The following is a 24,577-nucleotide window of genomic DNA, read 5'->3' on the forward strand; positions in this document are numbered from 1 at the left end:
CTAGACTGCGAAGATCTCATGCATAGAAAATTCTTCCCTAAGCCGCTCTCCCCAGAGGATTTGAGGCATGGGCAGCAGTAAGGTTACAGACGTGGACAGCTGGTTTGCACGTGAGGGAGAAGTGGAAATGATGGTGGCTAAGGATGATGACCAGCAGTTTGCTTAATCCGGCCAGTTTTCGCCCCGTTCGTGGCTCTGAAGTAGGTTTAACTGCCTTCACGTAGTTGAATACTTGAGCTTGAATAATTTTTTCCTTTACTGCATGGGGCTGGTGTGCAGCCCTGGGGGGTTTAAAAGAGGCGAGCGGAAGTAAGCCCTGCTCTGGACTTTTCCATCCGTGCGGGCAAACAGACCAGACAGCAGAGTAGTCAGGCATCCAGGAAGCAGATGGTTGATGTTTTGAGAATTCAATATGGCGAGTAAAATTAGATTAAGCATATCACAAGCCTGGATCCCAGCCACTGGGGGTGGAGAACAGACTTTTGCTCCATCTGCTTGGACAGCAGCCATTCTCAGACTTCAGCCCTCCAGCCAGGAGCCCTGCAGTCAGTGGCCTGTGGTCAAACTGAGGGAGCCCTGGGCACTTGGCTGCCCTCTGAGGCTGTGCATTTTCTCGGCCATTGTTCCTCCCCGTGGGAAGCCCACTTGATAGCTCTTGATCTTTGTTTGATGTCCTCTTCCGGCCAGCCCTCCCTCCCTCACCCTGATTGAGTTCGTTTTCCATAGCAAGTCATTGTAGAAAACATGAAGAACTCAGGATGGGGGGGACGTAGAATACTTGAGCCTCCTGTGGTTGAAAGGGCATCATTTGGAGTCAGACGTGGGGTTGAATCCCCAGCCTGACACTTACTGGTTGTGTGACCTTGTCCTCTTGTCACAGTGGCATCTTCTTTTGAAGCCCCTCCCCCCATCTCAAAGACAACTCCTGTACTGATATGGGGACCTTACGTTTGTGTGCTGGGTTTTGGTCTCCAGCCTCCATCCCTGGACACCAACAGTGCTTTGTTGTTCCTTTGCAGATACAGTCCCTGTCCTGTTCCCCACCCTCCCCCCACACCCATGGCCAACCTCCTGACATCCACCTCCTCTGTCTGCACCTGCACCTCGGGGCGTGGCCTTTTGACCTGCTCAAAGCCTCCTGGCTCTTTGCCTCCTGGCTCTGCCACCTGGTCATTGAGGTCACCTGGGTGAGGTGATTCCACTCTGCTGAGACCAGTTTCCTCCTGGGTAAAAAGGCCCTACCGAGTGCCCAGGGTTGCTGTGTTTAAGTCCGTGTGCTGGAATAGATGCTTGAGACATTTTTAGGGTTTTCAAGTAAATGGCAGTTTTGAAGTGTTAGGTTTTGTGTTTGTTGAGTAGTTTGTCTCCAGGCAGGGCTGTTGGGCAAGGATCCGTGGCTCACACCCAGCTCCAAGCTCTGGTGCATTGATTAGGCACCCAGGAATGCTAGTAGAGTGGAGCCATAGGCCGGCCTTATCATTTCACAGATGAGGAGACTAACTGGTCTTAATAGGCAGCAGTGGTCTTGCCCGTCTCTAAAATAAAGCTGGCATCCTTCTTTTGGGGGTCAGTCATTCCTTTGTGAAGTGTCACCTGAGTACTTTCTGGCACTTTCATGACACCAGGCGTGTGGTCATGATTTGGTTAGCAAAGGTTGACCAGTCGCACAAATACAAAATCAGCGCATTCACAGCCATATTTATGGGGCAAAGATTTACTGGATGCCTGTGGGCTGGGTATAGCGCTGTGTGCTGGGAGTGCCGGTCTGGATTTGGTGGGGGGTGGTTGGGAGGGCTGCAGTGGAGCCCTGGGAGTGCTCCTCTGAGGGGGTGACATTTAAGCTGAGATCCAGAGGATGAATGAGTAGGAGTTCTAGTGTTATTACTGGTGTGGCTTCGGTGACTGGCTTTGGTGTCCTCTGCAAACCTCTGCCTTCGTTGCTGGGGCTAGTTTTCCTTCTAGCATTTTCATTACTTAGCTCCTATTGTTCCAGCTGTTTGGATTTCTTATGTGTTCCCAATAAAATAAGCACTAAGTTCATTAATTTATTTCTCCCTCCCTCCCTCCCCTTCACCACAAGCCTCCCTAATTTCCTTTCCCACCGTCTGCATGCAGATGTGCCTGCTTGACGCCTCCCTCCCTTGGCAGACCTCTGGGAGGTTAATTTGCCTTCCTGGTCCCTGAACCACCCCCAATCCAGTGACTGACTGCCGTTGGTGGATTAATACTGCAGCACCCATGCCCTCAGCTGGGACAGCTCTGGGGCAGGAGCTGGAGGGTCTCTTGGAGTCCCCAGCGGACTTGAACTCCACTTGGCCATGGTGATAACCTGCTTTTTAACATACCCTACATTGGCTTCCTTCCCTCCCATATCTCTTCACTTCCCAGTGCTTCCTGGAATTACTTGCCAAATAAACTACTTGAATTCAGGTCCCCCAGATCTGCTTCTGGGGATCCCAAACTTCGGTAGAGCACTGTTTGAGGCCTTGGTAAATCGTACCATGTAGCTCTTGTCCAAGTAAAACCTCGTGTGTTTCCAAGCACCTGAAAATTCTAAGCAGCATTGAAAAGAAAAGGTCCTCATGGAAGGCAAGTGCACAGATTTAACGGTGAGAGGAGAGAGAGTCAAGACGGAGAAAAGAAGTGTGACTCCGCTGCTTGATCTCTTCCCTTACATTATTTAATCCTCATAGGGAACTGCTTTGCAAAATAAATCCCTTTATTCCCATTCCTACAGATGAGGAAACTAAGCCTGAGAGATTGGTTAATTTGCCCAAGCTTCATAGACTTGGGCATCAGAGGTGTGTTCCCATGGTTCTCAAAAATGGGGATGCCGAGCACCTGGTGCCCCGAAGGGCTGAGGGGTCATTGTGAGTCTAACATACTAGATTCGAAATATCTAAGTGTGTCATCTCTTGCCAAATCACCTGTTAGAATCTGATCTACAGGGGCAAGAGGCAGCAGAGGTCAGGGAGTTAAGAGTTAATGGGAGGAAAACTTAAAATGCTGTGTGTCAACTTTTTCCCAATTTGGGAGGCAGAGCAGGAGCCCTGTTTGAGACCCTCTGTCCTCTGTCCATGCTGAGCTTAGAAGAGCCTTGTGGTGATGATGGAGGATTGCTGCCACACTGAGGAGATTCCGGGTCCTCTCCAGCTACTTCCCCAGGTTGTGATCCAGGGTCAGTAGGGATAGGCTGCCTTCTATTTACCCCTGGTTGCAGGGCTATAGTGATTCATTTTGTCCTCCAGAGAGGGATGGTAGGCATTTATGAGCAACTGCATATCTCCTCATTTTTCAGTAGAGGCCACTTCCTCCAGGACGGCTTCCCTGATCACTGCTCTACCACCACACACTGCACAGCACTGCACCATGAACCCCACTGAGCCCATTGTGATACTTCACTGAAATTTCCTGTTTGTGTCTCGAACCCTGAGCTGGCCATCCCTTATGCCTCTTTGTAGGCATACAAAGAGGCATACATAGTATGTGCAGACACCTGCACATACTATCTGTTCAGTAAATTTGTGCATGGACAGATGTATCAGACATTGCTCTAGTTCCTGGAAATAAAAAAGATTTTTTTTTTTTAAAGTCATTTTTTTGCTCTCCAGAACTCACAGCCCAGCAGGGGCAGAAGCTAAACAGATGAGTAAGTACATAATAAAATTGTGGTTAAGAAACAAAGTGACTTGTTCTTGGTGATGTCACAGGAAGCCTTCCATAGGCATTGGGGTTTTAATAGCAACTTGATTTTAAATCAGTAGCCATCGGGGGCAGGCACAGTGTACACAGGGCTATGGAGCTGTGGCATGGAATGACTCATTCTAAGAATTACAAATAGGTCCAAATGCCTGGAGCACATATCTACATAATGAACCGAGACGAATGAGTGGGGACTTGACGTAAGGCTTTGAATTTCACACCCAGCAGTTTGGACTTCAGGCTACATACATGGGGGGCACCACTGAAAGGTTCTAATTGAGGGAAGGTCCTGGTAGTTTTAGAAAGATTAACCAAGGGTCCCACCCGGAGGCAGCAGGTGCATCCTCCTCCTCAAGGCTTTTCTCCATCAAGTCCTCCGCAGAGTGGCCCACTGTGCTGGTGCAGTAAATACTGACACCTTTTAGATGGGGAGGGCCGGTGTGTTAGTCATCAGGGTTCTGCAGCAATGCTGAATGAGTAGGAGACATAGGGAGATTTACTATAAGGGATTGGTCATGCAGTGATGGAAGCTGGAAAGCCCCAAGGTCTGTGGTCCAAAGGCCTAGGAACCAGGAGAGGAGATGGTTAAATTCCAGTCCAGCTCTGAGGGCAGGAGGAGAGCCATGTCCTGGCTCAAAGGCCAAGACGAAACCTGCTCTCCCTTCGTCAGTTGTTCTTAACAGCCTTGGACTGGATGAGCCCTGTGCGTATTGGGGAAGGGAATCTGCATTTCTTAGTGGATGGACTCAGATGTTCATCTCATGCAGGAACACCTCACAGAAACACCCAGAGTAGTGTGGAACTAAACCGCTGGATACCTCTTGACCCAGTCAAGTTGACACACAGAGTGAACCATCACACAGGGAAGAGGATAGGCTCAGTGTACAAGAGCCATTGGGGGAAGAGGGAGACGGGGGAGGCCAGTTACTGAACTAACCTCAGCACTCAGCTGCTTCAGTGCCTACTCATTCTCTTCTTGACCATTGTCCTGTTGTCCTGATCTTGTTATTCTGTATGTTCATATGTAAGAGTTCTGTTTAAAAATTGTTTTTATAAGACAAAACTTAAAGTATCTAACTTTTTTCCTTCCGGTTTGTTTGTTTGTTTGTTTGAACGAACACAGAACCCGAGCAATCCTTTTAGAACATTCTATGCTCAGAACCCTCTAGTTGTTCCTCCTGACGTTCAGAGTCACAGCCAGAGCCCTCATCATGGTGTAGAAAGTTCTGGATGACCTGGCCTCTCTCACTTCTCTACCTTATCCTCTATCACTGCCCCCTCCCTGCTTTTCCTGCTGTTCCTCAAAGCAGACATGCTGTTCCCTGTATCTAGAACATACCCTGGGTACTCACAGGGCTAACTCCCTCACTTTGTTCAATCCTTTGCTCAGTGATCCTTGTCTCCATCAGGCCTTCCTTGGCTGAAATTTGTTGAGATTTTTGAACACTGGTCCTGCACCTTCTGTCCTTTACCCTGCTTAATTTTTCTGCGTAGCACAAATCCAGTCTTTACATATGATTTAATTTACTTATTTTTTTTATGTGTGATTATTTCTTCCCACTAGAATGTAAGCACCATGAAGCTAAAAGTGGTTTGTCTATCTGATTTCCTCCCCTCTCCCCAGCACCTGAAATGCTTCCTGCCCCCATAGGAAGCAGAGAGGTACTTGAGACCACCATTTGGATATTGCACTTGTAGGCAAATTGACTTCTAAATGCTTTCTGTAAATCTGAAAGAAGGAGGAGACTTCATTTGCCTTTTAGATAAGATCACTACTCAGTAAATCCACCACAAATCCATTTCTGAGAGAAACAAGGCATTTCTTAGCGACCAGAGGCATCATGTCTTAGACATCGCTGTGCACTCTCTGAGGGGGCGGGGCCTGTCCTGTCTGAGGGGGCAGTCCTGGCCTAAAGTTGGCCAACAGGTGCTGAAGGCAAAAACAGTATGAAAAGTATTCTTGGTTTTGTCTTTTCTCCTTTATGGAGAAAGTGTGGCGCTTACCGCTGGGTACAGAGACCACAAGTAACAAGAAAAACAATTGTGGAATGAGTAATTCGATTTGTGTTAAATTCCCCTTTTAAGTTCAGTATTTGTGTGTATCCTGGTGTGTGAGGATATTCTTGTGTTTAAGTTCAGTATTGTGTGTATCCTTGATGAGCATGGACTCAGTGAACTTGATTGGGTAAAAGAATGGTGATGAGAAAACACCTCTTTTTTGCTCCCTTAAAGGTGTTTCATGGGACTCACTTCCTGATGAGCTGCTCTTAGGAATCTTCTCCTGTTTGTGCCTCCCTGAACTCCTAAAGGTCTCCAGTGTTTGTAAGAGGTGGTATCACCTAGCGTAAGTATTTTTCAGCCCTCCCAGTATATGTGTGGGGAAAGGGGAGGGTTATTTATTTATTCATTGGGGCCTGGTGAAACTAAAAACCAAGAAAAATGTAGTAGCAGAAAGAATACTAGGTATCTTTGTATTTTTATTAATGATTAGTGTCTTTGTTTCACAATGAAAGGGAGGGGAGGAGTCTCCTGGAGGTATAAACTTACCCATCTCAGAAAACTTTTTTGGGTATTCATGTGTTATTGGATCCTGACTGTGGACCAGGTGATGCACTAGGAGTGGGGGGCCGCAGGAAGGCCTGGCCACTCCCCACACAGGGGGCTGGGCAGTGAGAGCAGTGGGGAGAGCAGTATTAGGACTCCGTGTGAACCCCCCATTTCTGACACTCAACACTCTGTGGGGGGGACGTACTTGACACTTCTGAGCCTTAGCGCCCCCCCCCCCGCCCGTATATACAATGAGGTCATAGTACCTTCCAGACAGGAAGAATCTCAATATGCCGGCGCAGTGCCTGGCTCGTGGAAGCGTGGGGCATGTGGTCACTGATAGTCATGGATGTCTTTGTTGGTTTGGGGGCACACCTTCAGGTTTGCACAGTGAGCTGCACCTGGAAAGTCTCAGTGTGCTAGAAGCAGTAACAGGCTAGAAGGGTCGGGGTGCGGGGAGGCTTTGCTTTTCAGTTGGAACTTCTTCCACTTATTCCACTTGTCCTCTCCAGCCAACCAACCACTAGCCATCCTGGGCACTTGAAGGCCGTCTGTGTTTCATCTCCCTCCATGTATCTGTGGCTCTCACTGTGAGATGGCAAGAGCCCCTTACCCTCCATTCAGGGCTCTGGAGGCAATAAGACATTACAGGCATTTCCAGCGGTGGGCTCCTTGCTTAGAAGACCCTGGGGGGGTGGAAGGGTGTGCGTACCCGGAATGCTGGAGCGCGTGGTGGTGGAGTTGCACTGACGTGCTGACCCCTCCCCAGGTGACCCCATAGTGATTTTCTTGTTCTTCCAGGTGTGCTCTTCAGGCAGGGTCTATAAATCCTCACCTCAGTTGTCATATGAGTAACAGGTGGCATCTAGGAAGCATTGCCTTCTTAATCATAGAGGTCACATGATGCCTTGACAATTTCATCACGCAGAACTATTTCAGTTCCAGCCAGTGGTCTGCCTATTTCAAGCAGTATTAAAAAATACAATTCTAGTAGGCATTTAAAATGTTCCCTCCTGTGCTTGAGCTCATGTTTTCTTTTTTTTTTTTCTTGCTAAATTGAATTAATCTGTGGCTGTTAAAGCTCCCTTATTGTACTGTTCTGTACATTTTATTACTTAATTTTTGCTTTAGAAAAACTATCCAAACTCTAAGTAATGTTTTTCCTCTCACATTAGTTCATACATATACATATATTTCTGTGCACACATGCGCTTTTTTTTTTTTAAGCTTAAAGGGTATTGTAAAACACCCAAGTGCCTTTGTAGGGTTCCTTATTCCTTGTAGATATTTGATATCTCTTAATCAAGTGTAGTTGACCCTTAAGCAACATGGAGGTTAGGGGCACTGACCCTCCTGCCCACTCAAAAAATCTCCGTGACTTTTAACTCCCCAAATACTTACTACTAATAGACTGGTGTTCACCAGAAGCCTTACCCATGGCATGAACAGTCCATCAACACCTATCTTGTAAGTTACATGTATTGTATATTCTTATTCTAACAATAAAGGATGCTAGAAAAAAGAAAATGTTATTAAGAAAATCATAAGGAAGAAAAAATACATTTACAGTACTGGAAAAAATCTGCATATAAGTGAACCTGCTCAGTTCAAGCCCATCTGCAAAAATCAGCTGTGGGGCTAACTTTCTTCCTTTTAGTTCTATTTCCGTGTTACTTAGGGTAATTGTGGTAACTCATGTATGCTTTACAAAAACACCAAGTGGGATCGTTGAGGCCATTTTGAACCTACCTACCTATTCAGTAATCAATTAAGTGATTGGAGCAATCATTTTTTAAGTTACTAAATTGTATCGAACATTAACATTTTATTCTGTGGTTCCAGATCATTCATTACATGGCTATAATAGCATTGAACCATCTGAAGGAAAAACATACGGAGATATATGTATGTATGTGTGTCTCTGTCTCAGTATGTGTGTGTGTGTTTGTGTATGTGTGTGCAAATGAAGACAGAAGCTTATCCATGATACAAGCAAGAAATACTCATTTGTGTCTGAAAAAATACCATAACTAGTTAATATAGTCAGCCCCAAACCGAAGCTTCCTTCAGAATCTGCTCCAGGGTGATTCAGTGGCCAGAGCCTCCTTGTTGCAGAGTGGGGGGGCCCTCCGGTATCCAGTGCCCTCAGCTTATTAAGGCCCCCCCTCTTTTCCAGGTTTGACGAGTCTCTGTGGCAGACTTTAGACCTCACAGGTAGAAACCTACACCCGGATGTGATCGGTCGGTTGCTGTCTCGAGGAGTGGTTGCCTTCCGCTGCCCACGATCATTTATGGATCAACCATTGGGGGAACATTTCAGGTAAAAAAAGGAAAGCCCCCAGAAAAGGCTGTTTGTAAATCTTAAAGTGGAAACAGATCAAAACTTTGTTTCTTTCCTGTAACTTACGACCTGTGACAAGCCTATGCAGTGGAAGGCTAATAGAATTTTGCTGTGCGTCTTTGTGTTGAAACACGGCACAGCTTTCAGTGATGCCGTTTCTGCTCTTGGGCTCTTGTGGGGGGTCCAGGAGGCACATCTTGCTTCCCTCAGTTGGGGTTCTTGGAGGATGGGCCCCATGGGCCCCGTGAGGCAGGAGCCGTGCAGCACACTCACTTCCACATGCAAGGCAGCCTCACTCTTCCCACACTGCCCGTTTCTGACAGAGTACAAGGAGTCTTCTCAGATTATGAAGCTCTGGGCATCTGATCTTACAGTGGACAAATGTGCAACCTGAGCAAGAATGCCCTCTTTTTGTTCATTTCGTGGAGGATTTTGAAGAACGACTTCTCTTACTGATAGTTCAGCAGTATGATGATTTAGAGCCATGGAGTGGAATAACTAGATACTGAACAGAAAAATAAGCTAAGAACAGCAGACTTAAGGACAAAACCTACATCCCAACTCTGGTACTTTCCTCTTCCTCCAGGGTTATATGGCAGCACCCTTTTCTGCTGCTGGTTACCCTTGTCCCGTGGCTCTTCCTTCTGGGTCTCCTTCACGTGAGCACTTTCCTTGGCCACTCTGGGCTCTGTCCCTGGTCCCTGGCTGCCTTCTCTTGATCCACACACTGGCCTCGGACACTCTGTCTTAGAGACCCACCATAGTGCTGGAACTTCCAGGTCCTCTTCCCCAGTTCAGCCCTCTCTTTCAAACAAACGCCTAGGCCCAGTTACCTAGAAACCTCCATCCCTGCATTTCCTGCAGGTACCTCAGTGTTAGCCCCTTATAGCTGGCTCTTCCATTGTCTTTTTTGTTTTAGTCATTTACTCACTCATCTTTGCCTACAGGATTCATAGGCATAACTTTGTCACCCGCATTCAGCTCCTTCTCATGATGCCCACGAATTAACTTCCTAAGTGGGACTGTATAAGCAGCACCATCTTGACTTGGCAGAAATCCTCCTGAATTTAATCAATTTTTTTTTAAGATTTTATTTGACAGGCAGAGATCACAAGTAGGCAGAGAGGTAGGCAGAGAGAGAGAGAGGGGGAAACAGGCTCCCCGCTCAGCGGGGAACCCGATGCGGGGCTCTATCCCAGGACCCTGAGACCACGACCTGAGCTGAAGGCAGAGGCCTTAACCCACTGAGCCACCCAGGCGCCCCGAATTTAATTAATTTTTTTAAAGACTTTATTTATTTGAGTGCGCGCACATGTGATAAAGCAAGGGGAAAGTGGAGGGAGAGGGAGAAGCAGACTCCCCGCTGAGGAAAGAGCCCAAAGTGGGGCTCGATTCCAGGACTCTGGGAACATGAGCTGAGCCAAAAGCAAATTCTTAATTAACTGAGCCACCCAGGCGCCCCCTGAAATCCTCCTGAATTTTAAAATGAATGAGGGGAGAAGTTATCTAGTAGCAGTTTATTTTAAGACTGAAACTGTGGGGCACCTGGGTGGCTCGGTGGGTTAGGGCCTCTGCCTTCAGCTCGGGTCATGATCTCAGGGTCCTGGATCGAGCCCCACATTGGGCTCTGTGCTCAGTGGGGAGCCTGGTCCCCCCCACCCACCCCGCCTGCCTCTCTGCCTACTTGTGATCTCTGTCTGTCAAATAAATAAATAAAATCTTAAAAAAAAAAAAAAAGACTGAAACTGTACTACTTAAATGTGTATTTGGGGGTCGTGTTTGTGATTGGCCGCTCATCTGGGGAGGAGATGGGCTTGGATTTGATTTGGAGGTATGTGTGTAAGCCCCTTTAACAGAGCCTCTCTTTTCCCTCCTCTGTGCCCAGCCCTTTCCGTGTGCAGCACATGGATCTGTCCAACTCTGTAATTGACGTGTCTACCCTCCATGGCATTCTGTCCCAGTGCTCCAAGTTGCAGAACCTAAGCCTGGAAGGCCTGCAGCTGTCAGATCCCATCGTCAAGTGAGTGGCCATCAGGAACACATGACAAAGGCAGTTGTTTTGATGTGTGTTAACTTCGTTTTCTGAATGTGATCTGGGTGCCCTTCTGTCCATGTCCAGATGGACTCAGAAAAGAGCCATGGGGTGCCCCGGCTTCTGCAGGACTCATCCAGGCCACCCAAGTTCACATGCTAACTATATGCCGGGCCTTAGGCCAGGTTCCAGACATACAGGGCCGATGAGTGAAGGCAAGGTCCCTGCCTCATTCGTGGGAGAGACGGATAATTACAGTGCAGTGTGTTTGTTACATGCGTTGGTGAACACGAGGCATCACCCCGGAGAGACCTAGTTAAAATGAGGGAGGGCAGCCGCCTTAGAGGGAGTGACTCCTCAGCTGAGGATGGAAGGCATTCAGGGTGGAGATCACCGGGTGATGAGGTGAAGGAGCCCACGAGGTAAAGCTGCCTGTGTGGTTCTAACCGGGATGGCAGGCGGGAACTTGCGGAGCACGGGGTGCAGTGAGGAGACCCAGGGAGGGGGGAAGCAGCTCGGAACGGGCCCCTATCATGCTGTAGGAAGTCTGGGCTCCGGAGCAAAGGGCAGCGTGCCAAGGAGAGTGGTCCTGAGAATGGAGGGAACGTGCGGAGTGGAAGTTTAGATAAAGAATCTGCTGGGCACCTGGGAGGGCTAACCAGCTGTGGAAAAAACTAGACTATCGAGATGCTGTTGTGTTCATTCAGGTGAGAAATGATGAAACCTGATGTAAAAAAAATAGCAGTAGTAGCGTTAGAATAAGTTTCTTGAACACAAAGTGCCAGATACTCGGTTCTTCAAAGGTCACCCCTAACATAAGTTCTGATTGTTGTCCCCCTTTTTACAAATACAGAAACTGAGGCACGGAGAGGCTGAGTAACTTGTCTGAGCTCACATAGTTTGTAGGTGGCAGAACCAAGATTTGAATTTGGCTGTAGACTATGATTCCAGAACCCTCGCTCTTAACCATGGAGTTCCACTAACACAGGCTTTTGGGAGTGTAGAGAAGGCAAATCTGAGAGATGTTTACTTGGAAGAACCTGGAGACTCAACATGTAGTAGTGTGGCTATAAGCTAATGCTAATTATGGGTAAAATAGAGATGATATTTATTCAAGCACTCTTTTTTCTATTTAAAACCTACATTGCTTGGTGTTTGGGGTTTTTTTGGGTTAGACTTTGTTTATTTGACAGATAGAGATCACAAGTAGGCAGAGAGGCAGGCAGAGAGAGAGAGAGAGGAGGAAGCAGGCTCCCTACTCAGCCGAGAGCCTCATGTGGGGCTCGATCCTAGGACCCTGGGATCACGACCTGAGCCGGAGGCAGAGGCTTAACCCAATGAGCCACTGAGGCGCCCCTGTTTGGTGTTTCTTGTGTGGTTCCTTTGTGCCAGGCATTGTGCTGAGTCCCTTATCACATTCTATAACTTAATCTTGACACTACTAAGAAGGTACTGATTCTGCCATTCCACAGATGAGTAAACTGAGGCAAAGCATCCTGCTTGCTTTCCTACAGAGTGAGACGTGAACTGAAACTCACTTCTGGCTTTAAGGCCTATGTGCTTAGCTGCTGACTCCTCTAACCTGCTTTCCTCAGAGTGCTTATTAATTGAGTAGCAGTGTCTTACTGGTATTCCTCTGACATTTGCCTTTTTTTCCCAGTAATCTTGCGCAAAACTCGAATTTAGTGCGACTGAATCTTTCTGGGTGTTCTGGATTCTCCGAATCTGCCCTGAAGACCTTGCTGAGCAGCTGTTCCAGGTAGAAAAGATTGGAGACTTGGTTATACAACTGTTTTTGCAAATATACGATTATCCTTCCCATGAGCAAGGCATTGGATCTATTCCTTGAGCTCTTCCGAACTCCGAACTCTTGGTGATACGTAATATCCTTTACCCTCTAAACTTCCTTTTCAACCTGAGGAGCCAAATCAGTCAGGCTGGCAGAGGCTACTTGTGTAGTAATCCCTGCCTATTTCTTCACTTGAAAGTAAGAAAAATTTGGTAATGTGTTTATCGAAATTAATCTCTTTATACCTGACTGTACAGTCAGGCTTTTTCCCTATAATATCTGTAGACCTAACTTAGCGGATATCATAGGTTTGGGTGACTCCATTAAAAACATCTTTATATCGTGTAATAATGTCAGTATATAAAGAAAGGTACAGTGACAGCCATTTCTAAGTGAGAGGGAGGACGTGGCTCACAGAATACTTAGTGTGTGTGCTTTTTAGTAGCCCTTGATCTTTCCTCTCTGGCATTGTATGTGTGTCTCTGTAATGGACTGCTGAAAGTAGATTGCCTTAGGATAAGAGTGTTACCATGAGAGAGAAATGTACAACCCTCCATTCGTTCTGCAGTGTCAGGAACGGGGGGTCTGGCTTAATTGGTGGATATTGTCTTTGAATTCATTGGCTCAGTCAGCACAAGCCAGATAAGATGAAGTGGGCTTTTGCAATGTCTGTCTCTTTATTGGGAATCCCCGGTAAAACCCATCAACTTTTTAAAGCCTCTGGAGTGTTTGCTGAGAAAGAAAACGAGGCTGGAGCTGCTCCACTTGGTCCTGTAACCTGTGGGAGCCCTCAGGAGCAGCAGAGAGTGTTCCCTCCATTTCCAGGAGGGGGCAGCACTCACTAAGGTTTGGGCTCAGTTCCGCTGGGGCACACCAGGGCAGGGGAGCTTCGCAGGAGGGGAGAAGGCAGTCTCAGGTGAGCAGAGGCAGCTGGCTAGAGAAGCAGAGGTTCTCTGCGTGAAATGGTTAGGAATCTATGGCTTCGTGTTTTCTCTGCAGCTCTGAGTCCAGGGCTTTCCTAGAGCTCATTCCTGGGTCCCAGTTTCATGCTTTCCGTATTTCTCTTCTGTGCAGGTTGGATGAGCTGAACCTGTCCTGGTGTTACGACTTCACCGAAAAGCACGTGCAGGTGGCTGTCGCGCATGTGTCTGAGACCATCACCCAGCTCAATCTCAGCGGCTATCGGAAGAATCTGCAGAGATCAGGTAAGCCCCTCCGGGCCCTGGACCCTGCCCGGCAACGAGGGCCGCAGCAGGTTGGATTTCTTGGAGAGCGCCTCTAAGTGCTGCCCTGCATCGTTTGGCTCCTTGGATCCAGCGCTCCTGTTCTTAGTCGCGTGCTTCAGGTGTGGTGGCGGCTGATCTGAAAGCATGGGTAAAGGCAAATCGCTGGTGGGGCGGCATCGAGATCGGAATCCAGAGTCTCCAAACCTTCCTACTTGAAACCAATTTATTTCTAAGCAGCACTTCTTTTAATCTGCTAGATGAGTGGGTAAGACCTGCAGCAGGAAATAGATGAATGCCGTGTTTGATCAGTATTCGGTGGTTCTCAGCCAGTGCCATTTTGCCTGCAAGGGGACATTGAGGGAGGTCTGGAGACGGTTCTTAGGGCCACAGCCGCGGGGGTGTTCCCGGAAGCTGGTGGGCAGAAGCCAGGAATGCTGGTAAGCAGAGTGCCCAGGACAGCAGAATAACACAAAAGATAATCTGATCCAAAATGTCAGTAGTGCCAAGGTTGAAGCCCTATTATAAACTCTGTGAGTTCATGTTTAAAACTCTTTTTAATTCAATCTAAGACGATGATGAGGTGGTTTAGTTGAACACGGACATTTGAAGTGAGGGGTAATGTGTGATCGTTAGCCGTCTGTATAAGCCTCCATGTTCAGTTATGCTTTAATTGTCTAATATTGACAGAATCCTGATCAGCAGAGATACATGTTTGCAAATGGGATAGATTATTTTTTTTCATTACCATATAATGTGTCATTTGCTTCAGGGGTACAGGTCTGTGATGCATCAGTCTTACACGCTTCACAGCACGCACCGTAGCATGTACCCTCCCCAACATCCCTCACCCCGCCGCCCCCCCCCCAGCCCTCCCACCCACCTCCCCTCCAGCAACCCTCAGTTTGTTTCCTGAGATTAAGAGTCTCTTATGATTTGACTCCCTCTCTGGTTTCGCCATGTTTCGTTTTTTTCTCCCCTCCCATATGATCCTCTGTCTTGTTTCTCAGGTTCCTCATATCAGGGAGATCATATGATAAATTGTCTTTCTCTGATTGACTTACTTCACTTAGCATAATGCCCTCTAGTTCCATGTATGTCATTGCAAATGGCAAGATTTCATTTCTTTTCATGGCTGCATAGTATTGCATTGTATATATACACCACATCTTCTCTATCCATTCATTTGTTGATGGACATCTAGGTTCTTTCCACAGTTTGGCTATTGTGGACATTGCTGCTATAAACATTTGGGTGCACGTGCCCCTTTGGATCACTACATTTGTATCTTTGGGGTAAATGCCCAGTAGTGCAATTGCTGGGTCGTAGCATAGCTCTATTTTCAACTTTTTGAGGAACCTCCATGCTGTTTTCCAGAGTGGCTGCACCAGCTTGCATTCCCACCAACAGTGTAGGGGGTTCCCCTTTCTCTGCATCCTCGCCAGCATCTGTCATGTCCTGACTTGTTAATTTTAGCCATTCTGACCAGTGTGTGGTATCTCACTGTGGTTTGGATCAGTTGCACAGCTTGTTTGAATGGCTTCCCCTCACGATCCCAGGCCATGGGCCATGCAGAGCCTCGCCGAGCTAGCAGCACACCTCAGCTGTGTCTTCAGGACTCGGTGTTGGCTCATGAAAGTGCTTTGTTTTTATGGTTTTTGTGATACTCTAAAAGATTTGAGTCAAACAATTGCAGAGTGTGTCTTCCTAGAATGTAAGTAGTATTTGTAAACTGCTTCACTAGGACAAGATGCCCGTCTGCCAAGTTCAGTGTATCAGGGTATCGCGAAGAGGACCTGGGTTCTTGAGCATAGTGGGGGCTTGAGGCCTTTGCTGGGCTCCAGTCCGGATGCCTGCAACTGCAGACAGGGGAACATTTTCTTCAGACAGCTGTGAGAGCAGCAGTGTGTCTGTCTTCCCGCTCTCCCCTACACATAGCATTTGTGTTCTACATTTTTTCCCCCTTAAACAGTATTTGGAATCTGATGTCAGTCCTATATAGTCATTCTCAAAAAGACATAAAATATGGGGAAAATCATCCATAATCTCAGTAACCTCTTGCTGGTCTTTTTCCTGCATATTTATCAAAGCGGGACATAGTGCATGAAATACTTTGCAGTATGCTTTCCCCCCCAGATAATCCCATGTTAGTTGCTGCACCCCATCATTTTCGGTGGCTGTGTGGTAATCCGTCAAGTAGATATGGAATAATTTGTACCAATTGAATAGTAATTTCTTCACTTGATCTCCTTATAATGGACTTTTAGAGTCTTTCCAGTTATTTCCTTTTTTAACAACCTTGTCACGGACAGAGACAAATCTGGAGTGCCTTTCTAAGGGTGGATTCTTCTAAATGAGTTAAGGATTAGGATCTCTTCTTAAGCTTGGGTCGTTCTTGCCAAATGACCTTCCAAGGAAGTTAAGCTCCCACCAGCGAGCAGCCTCTTCACATTGAATCCCACCACCAGGTCTTTCCTGTTCATCCCCGCGCCAAGAAAAGGCAGTGCCTCATTGGCATTTCCTTCCCATATCTGAATTTCCCGTTTCTTTAATTGAATGAAAGAAGGTTCTTGGTGCAAGGTTGAGAAACTCTGCCGTAGGCAAGCTGCTGTTAATCTAGCCACGTTGGGCCTAAAACTCTTCTCTTTGTTCCTCCAGAAAAGGAGAGCGAGCCTATTTACCAAGCTCTGGCCAGAATAATAGGTAATAAAATCCTGCTTGCTGGACACATTCAGGGCAAGGACAAAGATCTGGAGTTGAAGTTGAAGTGTGTGTGTTCTTAGTTACACAGTGGGAATCGGAGATTTTTTTTAACAGTGGCACCCAGTACTTCACCATTTAGAAGATAGTATGAATGTCCTTTTAGCTCCTACACTGGCGCCAGTCCACCCAGGTTCCAGTTCCTGCTCTGCTGTTTACTGGGTAGTCTGAAGCAAGTTGCTGAACTTCCCTGTTCCTCAGTTTCCTCATCCATAAAACGGAGGTAGTAGTGGAAGCCATCTCTTAGGATCATAGTAAGGAGTAAATGGGTGAATCCCACAGAGGCGTTAACCCTAGTGAGTGTGCAGTGATCGTTGCTGTTATTTTTGCCACCCCCGTGGAGGTGGTGGAGGACCAGTTCTTGGTCTTGGATTTGACCTTGACTTCTCTACATGAAATCATCTCCCTCCTTGAATTGACAGGTCAGATTTGGGGGTTAGTAAGATGCCTTCTCGCGCAAGTGGATCTCCAGCTCGTGGCGAAATGAAGGGGACAGCGTGTAGAGGGGATCTTAGCAGTGACTACTGTTTATGATCCCTTTCCACGGAGGGATGCCAGGGCTTAAGTGAGGGCTGGAGAGTACCAGTTCTACCCATCCACACCCCCCCCCCCGCCAAGGTTTTGTTCTTTCCTAGGTGGCATCAAATGAGATTGGATCTAATTGGGGATTTGGGGGATGCCTAGTGGGCTGGCTGGGTGATGGGTCTCTCAAAATTGTACTGTGCCCTTCTTCATCTTTTTAGTCACTCATTAGACAAATGTTTATTGAGCACTGCTGATGCACTGTTCCTGACTTGGGAGCTGTGACCTTGAACAGAACTGAGGAAGTCACCCCTGTGCACGTTACATACTGGCAGGGGAGCCAGGCAACCCACAGACAACGAAATGTGGTGAAAAGTGGGGAGCAGAGTGTCAGCCAGAGGGGGCTGTTTTCAGATGGAATGGCCAAAGAGAGGGCCTCTGCCCGGAAGTGACACCTAAGCAGAAGCCTGATTGGGTGAAGGCAGGACCTGTATAGATAAGTGAGGAAAGAACATTCTGGAACAGCAAATGCAAAGCCTCAATATGGAAACCAGTGTTAGAGGGAGCAAAGAGCACAATGATAGGAGGTAAGATAGCCCAGGGTTCTCTAAGCCAAGGCAGAAGCTTTGTTTGGATTTTCTCTGAGTGAGATGGGAAGCCCCCGTAGCATTTTGAGCAGGAAACGATAGGGTCTGACTCCCCTTCAAATGTCGTCTTCTAGTGCTGTGTGGAGAAAAGGCTGTAAGAGACGGGGTGGGGGGGGTGACGTGAGACATGGTAAGAAATGATCAGACATTAAAAAGCCGACAGACTGGATGTGGGATGCGAGAGAACAGGTGAGCGTGCCTCCTGGGGTTTCGGCCCGAGCAGCCGGATTGGTGACGCTAGCACTTTCCCAGAGACAGGGAAGACTTTAGGGAAGGACCAGATTTAGAGGAGAAATAACTATTGGCTTTTAGGCCTGCATTTGAAATGCCTGTCCCACATCGCAGTGGATCTATCAAGACAGTTTAAAAGATTTTATTTATTTGTGAGACAGAGAGAGAGAGAGAGCATGAGAAGAGGGAGGGTCAGCGGGAGAAGCAGACTCCCCACTGAGCAGGGATCCCGATGCCAGACTTGATCCAGACTCCAGGATCATGACCTGAGCAGAAGGCAGTCACTTAACCAACTGAGCCACCCAGGCGCCCTATCGAGACAGTTTAAAATGCAAGTCTAAGATTCAGGGGAGGGAATGGGACTGAAGACAGAACCGTGGGAAGAAAAAGCCCCAACCGTGAATGAAGCTTACTTACTTTTAAAAATAAATAACATATATTGATTGATTTTCTTTTTCTTTTTCTTTTTTTAAGATAGAGTGAGGAGGGGGAGGGGGCAGAGGAGAAGCAGCGGGAGAATCCTGAGCAGAACCTGATGCTGGGGTGGGGAGTGGTGTGAGGCATGGGTTTCGATCTCACGAGCCCAAGATCCTGACCTGAGCTGAAATCAAGAGTCAGACGCTCAACCAACTGAGCCGCCCAGGCACCCCTATTGATTCATTTTCTGAATACAAAATAACACATGTGACTCTCTTCCAAGTTTTGAAAAGTTACCTGTAATCCCACCATCTTTGGGTGTATTTCCTTCCAGCCTTCCGCTCCTATCCCCAACCCCATGAACTTTTTTCTCTCTGTGAATTTGTGTATAAATATGAGTTTGGGGGGATTCCTGGGTGGCTCGGTCAGTTAAGCTTCTGCCTTGGGCTCAGGTCCTTGGGATCAAGCCCTGCATCAGGCTCCCTGCTCAGAGGAGAACACGCTTCTTCCTCTGCCTGCCACTGCCCCGGCTTGTGCTTTCTCTCTCTCTTCCTCTCTGATGAATAAATAAAATCTTTAAAAATAAATATGAGTTTTTGCATGTGTTATTACTAAATTGAGATTATAATGCATTATACGTATTTTGTTTTCACTATACAATATATCTTGAGTATATTTTCATGTCATGAAGTGCTATCTAAAAGCTTTTGAGTGACTGCCATTAGCATTGTGTTCCACAAAATGGATGGAGGTTAATGAATTAAAATAATTGGGGAAGGGACTATTAACAACTATTGCTGAAATGAACGTCTTCATGCATACCTCATTGTTTTTCTAAAAATGGAATTACTGAGCCAAAGAGCCAAGTGTATAATGCTCAAAACACCAAAAACCCAGTTCACTCTAAAGAAAGTGAGTTTGCTCCCCTGAACGGCTGCATAAAATTAAAATTAAATATCCACTTGTATATGTGAGACCTGCTTTATTATATTTCATCAATTCTGGATATTATGATAGAATTTTTTTTTTCATTTGATAGCTGAAAAGCAGTATTTTAGGAGCGCCTGGGTGGCTCAGTGGGTTAAAGCCTCTGCCTTTGGCTCAGGTCATGATCCCTGGGTCCTGGGATTGAGCCCCACATCGGGCTCTCTGCTCAGCAAGGAGCCTGCTTCCTCCTCTCTCTCTGTCTGCCTCTCTGCCTACTTATGATCTCTGTCTGTCAAATAAATAAATAAAAACTTAAAAAAAGGGGGGGAATATTTTAATTTTATTTTTACTTTTTTGCACCATTTTTCTCTGTCTGGCCAAGTATCACTTCCATATTTTTTGCCCATTTTCTATGTTTATCTTTCTTTACTCTTTATATAAGACCATTAACATTCTGTTTAATGTTGGAAACATTCCCAGTTTTCTGATACTTTTTAAATTTTGTGTTTTGTTTTGCTTTAACATGGTAGACTTAAAACTTTTATGTAGTAAATTACCGCTTTCCTTTATGTTTTCCTTGGTGTTTAGAAAATCTAAGATCCAATGAATAATTACCCTATATTTATGCATTTTAGGACCTTTTCATATATGTGGGATTTATTTGGATATATTATTTGAGTTGGAGAAATAAGTTTTTTTCTGCTTGTAGTAGCAGTGTCATTTTTAAAAATAATCCATGATGTCCCCCATTGATTTAAAGTGCTACTTTGTTTTTTTTTTAGATTTATTAATTTATTTGACAGAGATCACAAGCAGGCAGAGAGGCAGGCAGAGGGAGAGAGAGAAGCAGGCTCTCTTCTGAGGAGGGAGCCTGATTCAGGGCTCGATCCCAGGACCCTAGGATCATGACCTGAGCCAAAGGCAGCCATTTAACCGACTGAGTCACCAGGCACCCCTTAAGTGCTACTTTTTTTTTTTTTTTAAGATTTTATTTATTTATTTGACAGAGAGAAATCACAAGTAGACAGAGAGGCAGGCAGAGAGAGAGAGAGGGAAGCAGGCTCCCTGCTGAGCAGAGAGCCCGATGCGGGACTCGATCCCAGCACTCTGAGATCACGACCTGAGCCGAAGGCAGCGGCTTAACCCACTGAGCCACCCAGGCGCCCCTTAAGTGCTACTTTTATTATACATTATTTGTTTATAGATGATGGTGTTTGGTTTTGCATTTTGCTAGTGTAAGTGGGATTTTTTTTTTTCTTTTTTCCCCACCTAGGTATTGCAGATACATAGCTAAGCTGTGGATTGTTACTAACTTACCATATTACATAGTTCTCTTACTATTTCTAGTTGATTCTCTTGGATTTTCTGGATTCAAAATCTTACATACCAAGATGATGATTTGGTGTTTTCTTTCTCATAGTGTGACTCTAATTGCATTCATTGTTCCAAGCTTCTAGCACCAAGATAAATGATAGTGTTGATAACAAATATCCTTGTCTTATTCCTCATTTAATAGTGACCATCGTTTTTTGGTTTTTTTTCCCCTAGATGTCTCTACCTTAGTTGGAAGATGCCCCAATCTTGTCCATCTAGACTTAAGGTATTTTTGTTTTCATTGATTTATTTTAAAACAAAAATTGAAAAATCATGACTGCTCATTGAAGGTGGAAAGGATCTTAACTTGTTGAATTGAATGAACCAAACAGTTGGTTATTTCCGTTTTCTCCATCTGAACTGATACGTAGTTCAGTTTGAATCAGTTTGAATCTTCTCTTCTGCTCTGTTCCAGCGATAGTGTCATGCTGAAGAATGACTGCTTTCCGGAATTTTACCAGCTCAACTACCTCCAACATCTCTCACTCAGTCGGTGCTATGATATTGTACCTGAAACTTTACTGTAAGTATTTCATTTTCTAAAAGTAGGAGAAGACAGGGATCAAGAGATGCCACTTGGGGTAGTATTTGTTATTATTAATAGCAGGTGCTTCAAACTTGAACATCTGGAGGGGAGGCAGGTGGGAGGGATGGGGTAACTGCGTGACAGGCATTAAGGAGGGCATGTGATGTGATGAGTACTGGGTGTTGAACGACTGAACTCCACATCGGAAACCAATGATGTACTATGTGTTGACTAATGGAATTTAAATTAAAAAATAAATAAAACTTGAACATCGATATGGGTGTACCACAAATAGGTTAGGGAATTCCAGCAAAACAGAAAAACCAAGACAAAATTTTTTCCTTAAAAAATCTTGGAAAGTTGACTGGGATAGTTTACTGAACATTTATTATTTAGTTAGAAGCAGGTTTAAATATTAGAATACCATACTCTAGTATTTGGAAGACTTGAAAAAGGAAAAATCCTTCTCACCTCCAGGGAGCTCAGAGTATGGGGGCTTCCCCCCCCCCAACATTTTTCAAATCAACTCCCATTGACTCTGACAGACTCCCTCTGGGCTAGAGGAAAGTTCTGTAATCTTCTAGTGATGTCTGTCCTGGCCGGTGGTCAAAGAATGGAAAGAATAGCATCACGTAAATGGTAAATGTCATGAGTCCAGTGCTATCTTGGAATGGGGGAGACTGAAGTCCAAAAGAGTGAAGTGACTTAACCTGAAGCTATAAAGCGAGTTAAAGGCTAAGTGAGATCTGCATGCTAGGTTTTCTAGATCGATGAAAATAGTCTAATAGTCTAATCCAGTGGCTCTTATGAGAGTTAATTTTGTGTCTGCTCAGCAACTTACACAAATCAAGGGAGAGCAAAAATTGCTGGTCTTTCTTTTAGAAGGTGCTATTCTCAAGTCATCTTAGGAATAACATTGTCTTTTTATTTTTTAAAAGTTAACTTTTTATCCCCAAAGGACTGGAAAATCCTTCCTCATGTAGGATGTAAATGTATAGCAGTTTTATTGAAAACCACAAGAAGTCAGTGCCATGAATTTGGTCAGGCGCCCTTCTTATTCTAGCCGGGAGACCTTGATTGAAGCCACTGCCCCACGTAGCTCACTGTCCCAGAGAAGGTCGTTTCGCTTCTGGTTCCTACCCAAGAAGCATGGGGAGTTTGAACAAAGAATTTATGTAGTTCAAAAATGATTGGTTTGCATCTTCTAAGTTAAGTTGCAAGAATTAATAAATGATACTTCAGCTATATAGGGTTAACTAGTAGAATTAGAAAATCCAGTAATTAGGGATGCCTGGGTGGCTCAGTTGGTTAAGTGGCTGCTTTCAGCTCAGGTCATGATCCTAGCATCCTGGGATCAAGTCCCACATCGGGCTCCTTGCTCCGCAGGGAGCCTGCTTCTCTCTCTTTCTCTTCCTGCCACTCTGCATGTGCTTGCTTGCTCTCTCTCTCTGAGGAATAAATAAATAAAATATTAAAAAAAAAAAAAAAGAAAGTCCAGTAATTGTATTTTTAATTAATCACTTTAATTAATCTTGGGGCTCAGGGGCTCAGCCAGTATCTTGTTTGAAAAAGCACTGCCTAAAAGGGATGGCAATCTTTACTTCCATGTGTCTCAGACAGTAGGGTGTGAACTCGTGTACAAGGAAGCCTTGTTGAAATCTTGTGCCCCGTGGTAACCAGAACTCCTGGGAGCCTCTAGTTTCCACCCAGAAAAGCGTCCCTGTCACCCGTCTCTCCTGTCTTGCCCTCTGGGTGTCAGCATCTTTGCCCGTGCAGCCCCTGGGGACGACAGTGATCAGTCTTTTTTGGTTGCTTTTCTCAAGAGAATCTGTTCCCATGTCTCACTTCTGTACTTTTTCTCCAGAGAAAGAAGCTAAGCAGGTAATCCCCAGATGCTTTTTCTCAAGCAGAGGCTAAGGGAAGGCTGTGAGCTCTCACAGTTTAGTATTTTTATCCAGTAGGATAAGAACACCTGCGGAGGGGCGCCTGGGTGGCTCAGTGGGTTAAAAGCCTTCGGCTCGGGTCATGATCCCAGGGTCCTGGGATCGAGCCCCACATCGGGCTTTCTGCTCAGCGGGGAGCCTGCTTCCCGCTCTCTCTGTCTCTGCCTGCCTCTCTGTCTACTTGTGGTCTCTGTCAAATTAAAAAAAAAAAAAAAAGAACACCTGCCTCGGAGTCCTGCGTGCAGGCAGTGTGAGTTGCTGCTTAAGGGCACAGACCTCAAGTCACAGACCTACATTTGAACCCTCACTGCCTTGTGACTTGTCCTAACCTTATCTTGAAATAAGAGAAACGGGCGTTGGGAGTTCGGTTACAAATCAGATCACCAAAAAAAAAAAATGAGGACAGAGAGAAAAAAGATGCTCTCCTTGTACTTCAAGGTAAAAGAGTATGTTTCTTCAGGCATTATGTAAATAGTATGCTGGTTAACCTCATGAATCCATTAAATGAGTTTGCCTATAACCTATCCTTAGAAGTTTCTTAAGATAGACTGTTCTTTTCTCTAATTTCATTCTGGCAGCTGATGTACTCAAAATTCACAGTAAGAATTCCAGGATCCTCAATAGTAATTTTGAGAAAGCCATTTATGCTAAAGAATTTTTATTTCTTAGAAGTGGGAAAATAAAATTTGATTGACTTTCTTCTGTATTGCTAGTGCTTTAGACTACTTGGGAAACTAGGTTTTTCTTCTACAGGGTATGTCCGCATTGTGTATAGTCCTTTCCGCCTGAATTGATTTTATTCCAACTATGTCCAGACTTTCTTCTGATCATTCTGTATTTCTCACCCAAGTAAGAAAGGCACACTGGAGCTAGTGAACTGATCTGAGATTGGGAGAGACTAAGTAGAAAGTCTGTGTAGGAGAATTTGTAGTTAGGCATTGATTAATTGCATATGGTTACATACTAACTAATAGTTACAAATATAGTTACTAAATAATATTGTTACATACTTACTAATAGATTTTATAAGGAAAATAGGAATGTGTATTTGAGGTAAAGTGTAAACCTATGAAAGGGTCTGTAAGTATCTTTTGTTTACTCAGATGAAACAAAGATACACAAGACATTATCAAACAATGACACACAAAGGTACACGAGACACAGGGACGCCTGTGGCTCTGTTGGTTGGGTGTCTGCCTTCAGCTCAGGTCATGATCCCAGGGTCCTGGGACTGAGTCGATTCGGTTTCCTTGTTTGTTCAACAGGGATCCTGCTTCTCCCTCTGCCTGCCTCTCCCCCTGCTTGTTCTCTCTCTCTCTGACAAATAAATAAACAAAATCTTAAAAAAAAAAAAAAAGGCATTATCAGTGTTCTTTTATACTTCTTAAAATTGGAAATAATGGCTCTTCATTGCTATTTACTGTCCTTCGGTTGCTTATAAATTTGTTCTGTTGTGTTGTAGATGACACGTGAATTAAGGGGCTTTTGATGCTTATTTTGTTTCATCCCCTTAAAATTTTAAAAGACTTTCTGGCTTTTCGATTTGGATCATCCCCCGTCCCATGAGATGCAGTTCACTCCTTTCTCACTTAGGAT

At 45.4% G+C, this 24,577-nt stretch overlaps 1 protein-coding gene across 1 annotated transcript in view; it reads left to right on the plus strand.

Moving 5' to 3' along the window:
- The window catches only part of SKP2 (S-phase kinase associated protein 2), a 33,720-nt gene that overhangs the window by 5,533 nt on the left and 3,610 nt on the right, over positions 1-24,577 (plus strand). Inside the window, exons 3-9 of the mRNA XM_004738013.3 lie at positions 5,935-6,046; positions 8,426-8,569; positions 10,476-10,610; positions 12,283-12,381; positions 13,486-13,616; positions 20,687-20,738; positions 20,928-21,035. Coding sequence (XP_004738070.1) covers positions 5,935-6,046; positions 8,426-8,569; positions 10,476-10,610; positions 12,283-12,381; positions 13,486-13,616; positions 20,687-20,738; positions 20,928-21,035 — 781 coding nt within the window. The remainder of the gene's footprint in view (positions 1-5,934; positions 6,047-8,425; positions 8,570-10,475; positions 10,611-12,282; positions 12,382-13,485; positions 13,617-20,686; positions 20,739-20,927; positions 21,036-24,577) is intronic.

Source organism: Mustela putorius, unplaced genomic scaffold, assembly GCF_011764305.1.
Source record: "Mustela putorius furo isolate JIRA1106 unplaced genomic scaffold, ASM1176430v1.1 tig00000407_pilon_pilon_pilon, whole genome shotgun sequence".
NCBI classification, from domain to species: domain Eukaryota; kingdom Metazoa; phylum Chordata; class Mammalia; order Carnivora; family Mustelidae; genus Mustela; species Mustela putorius.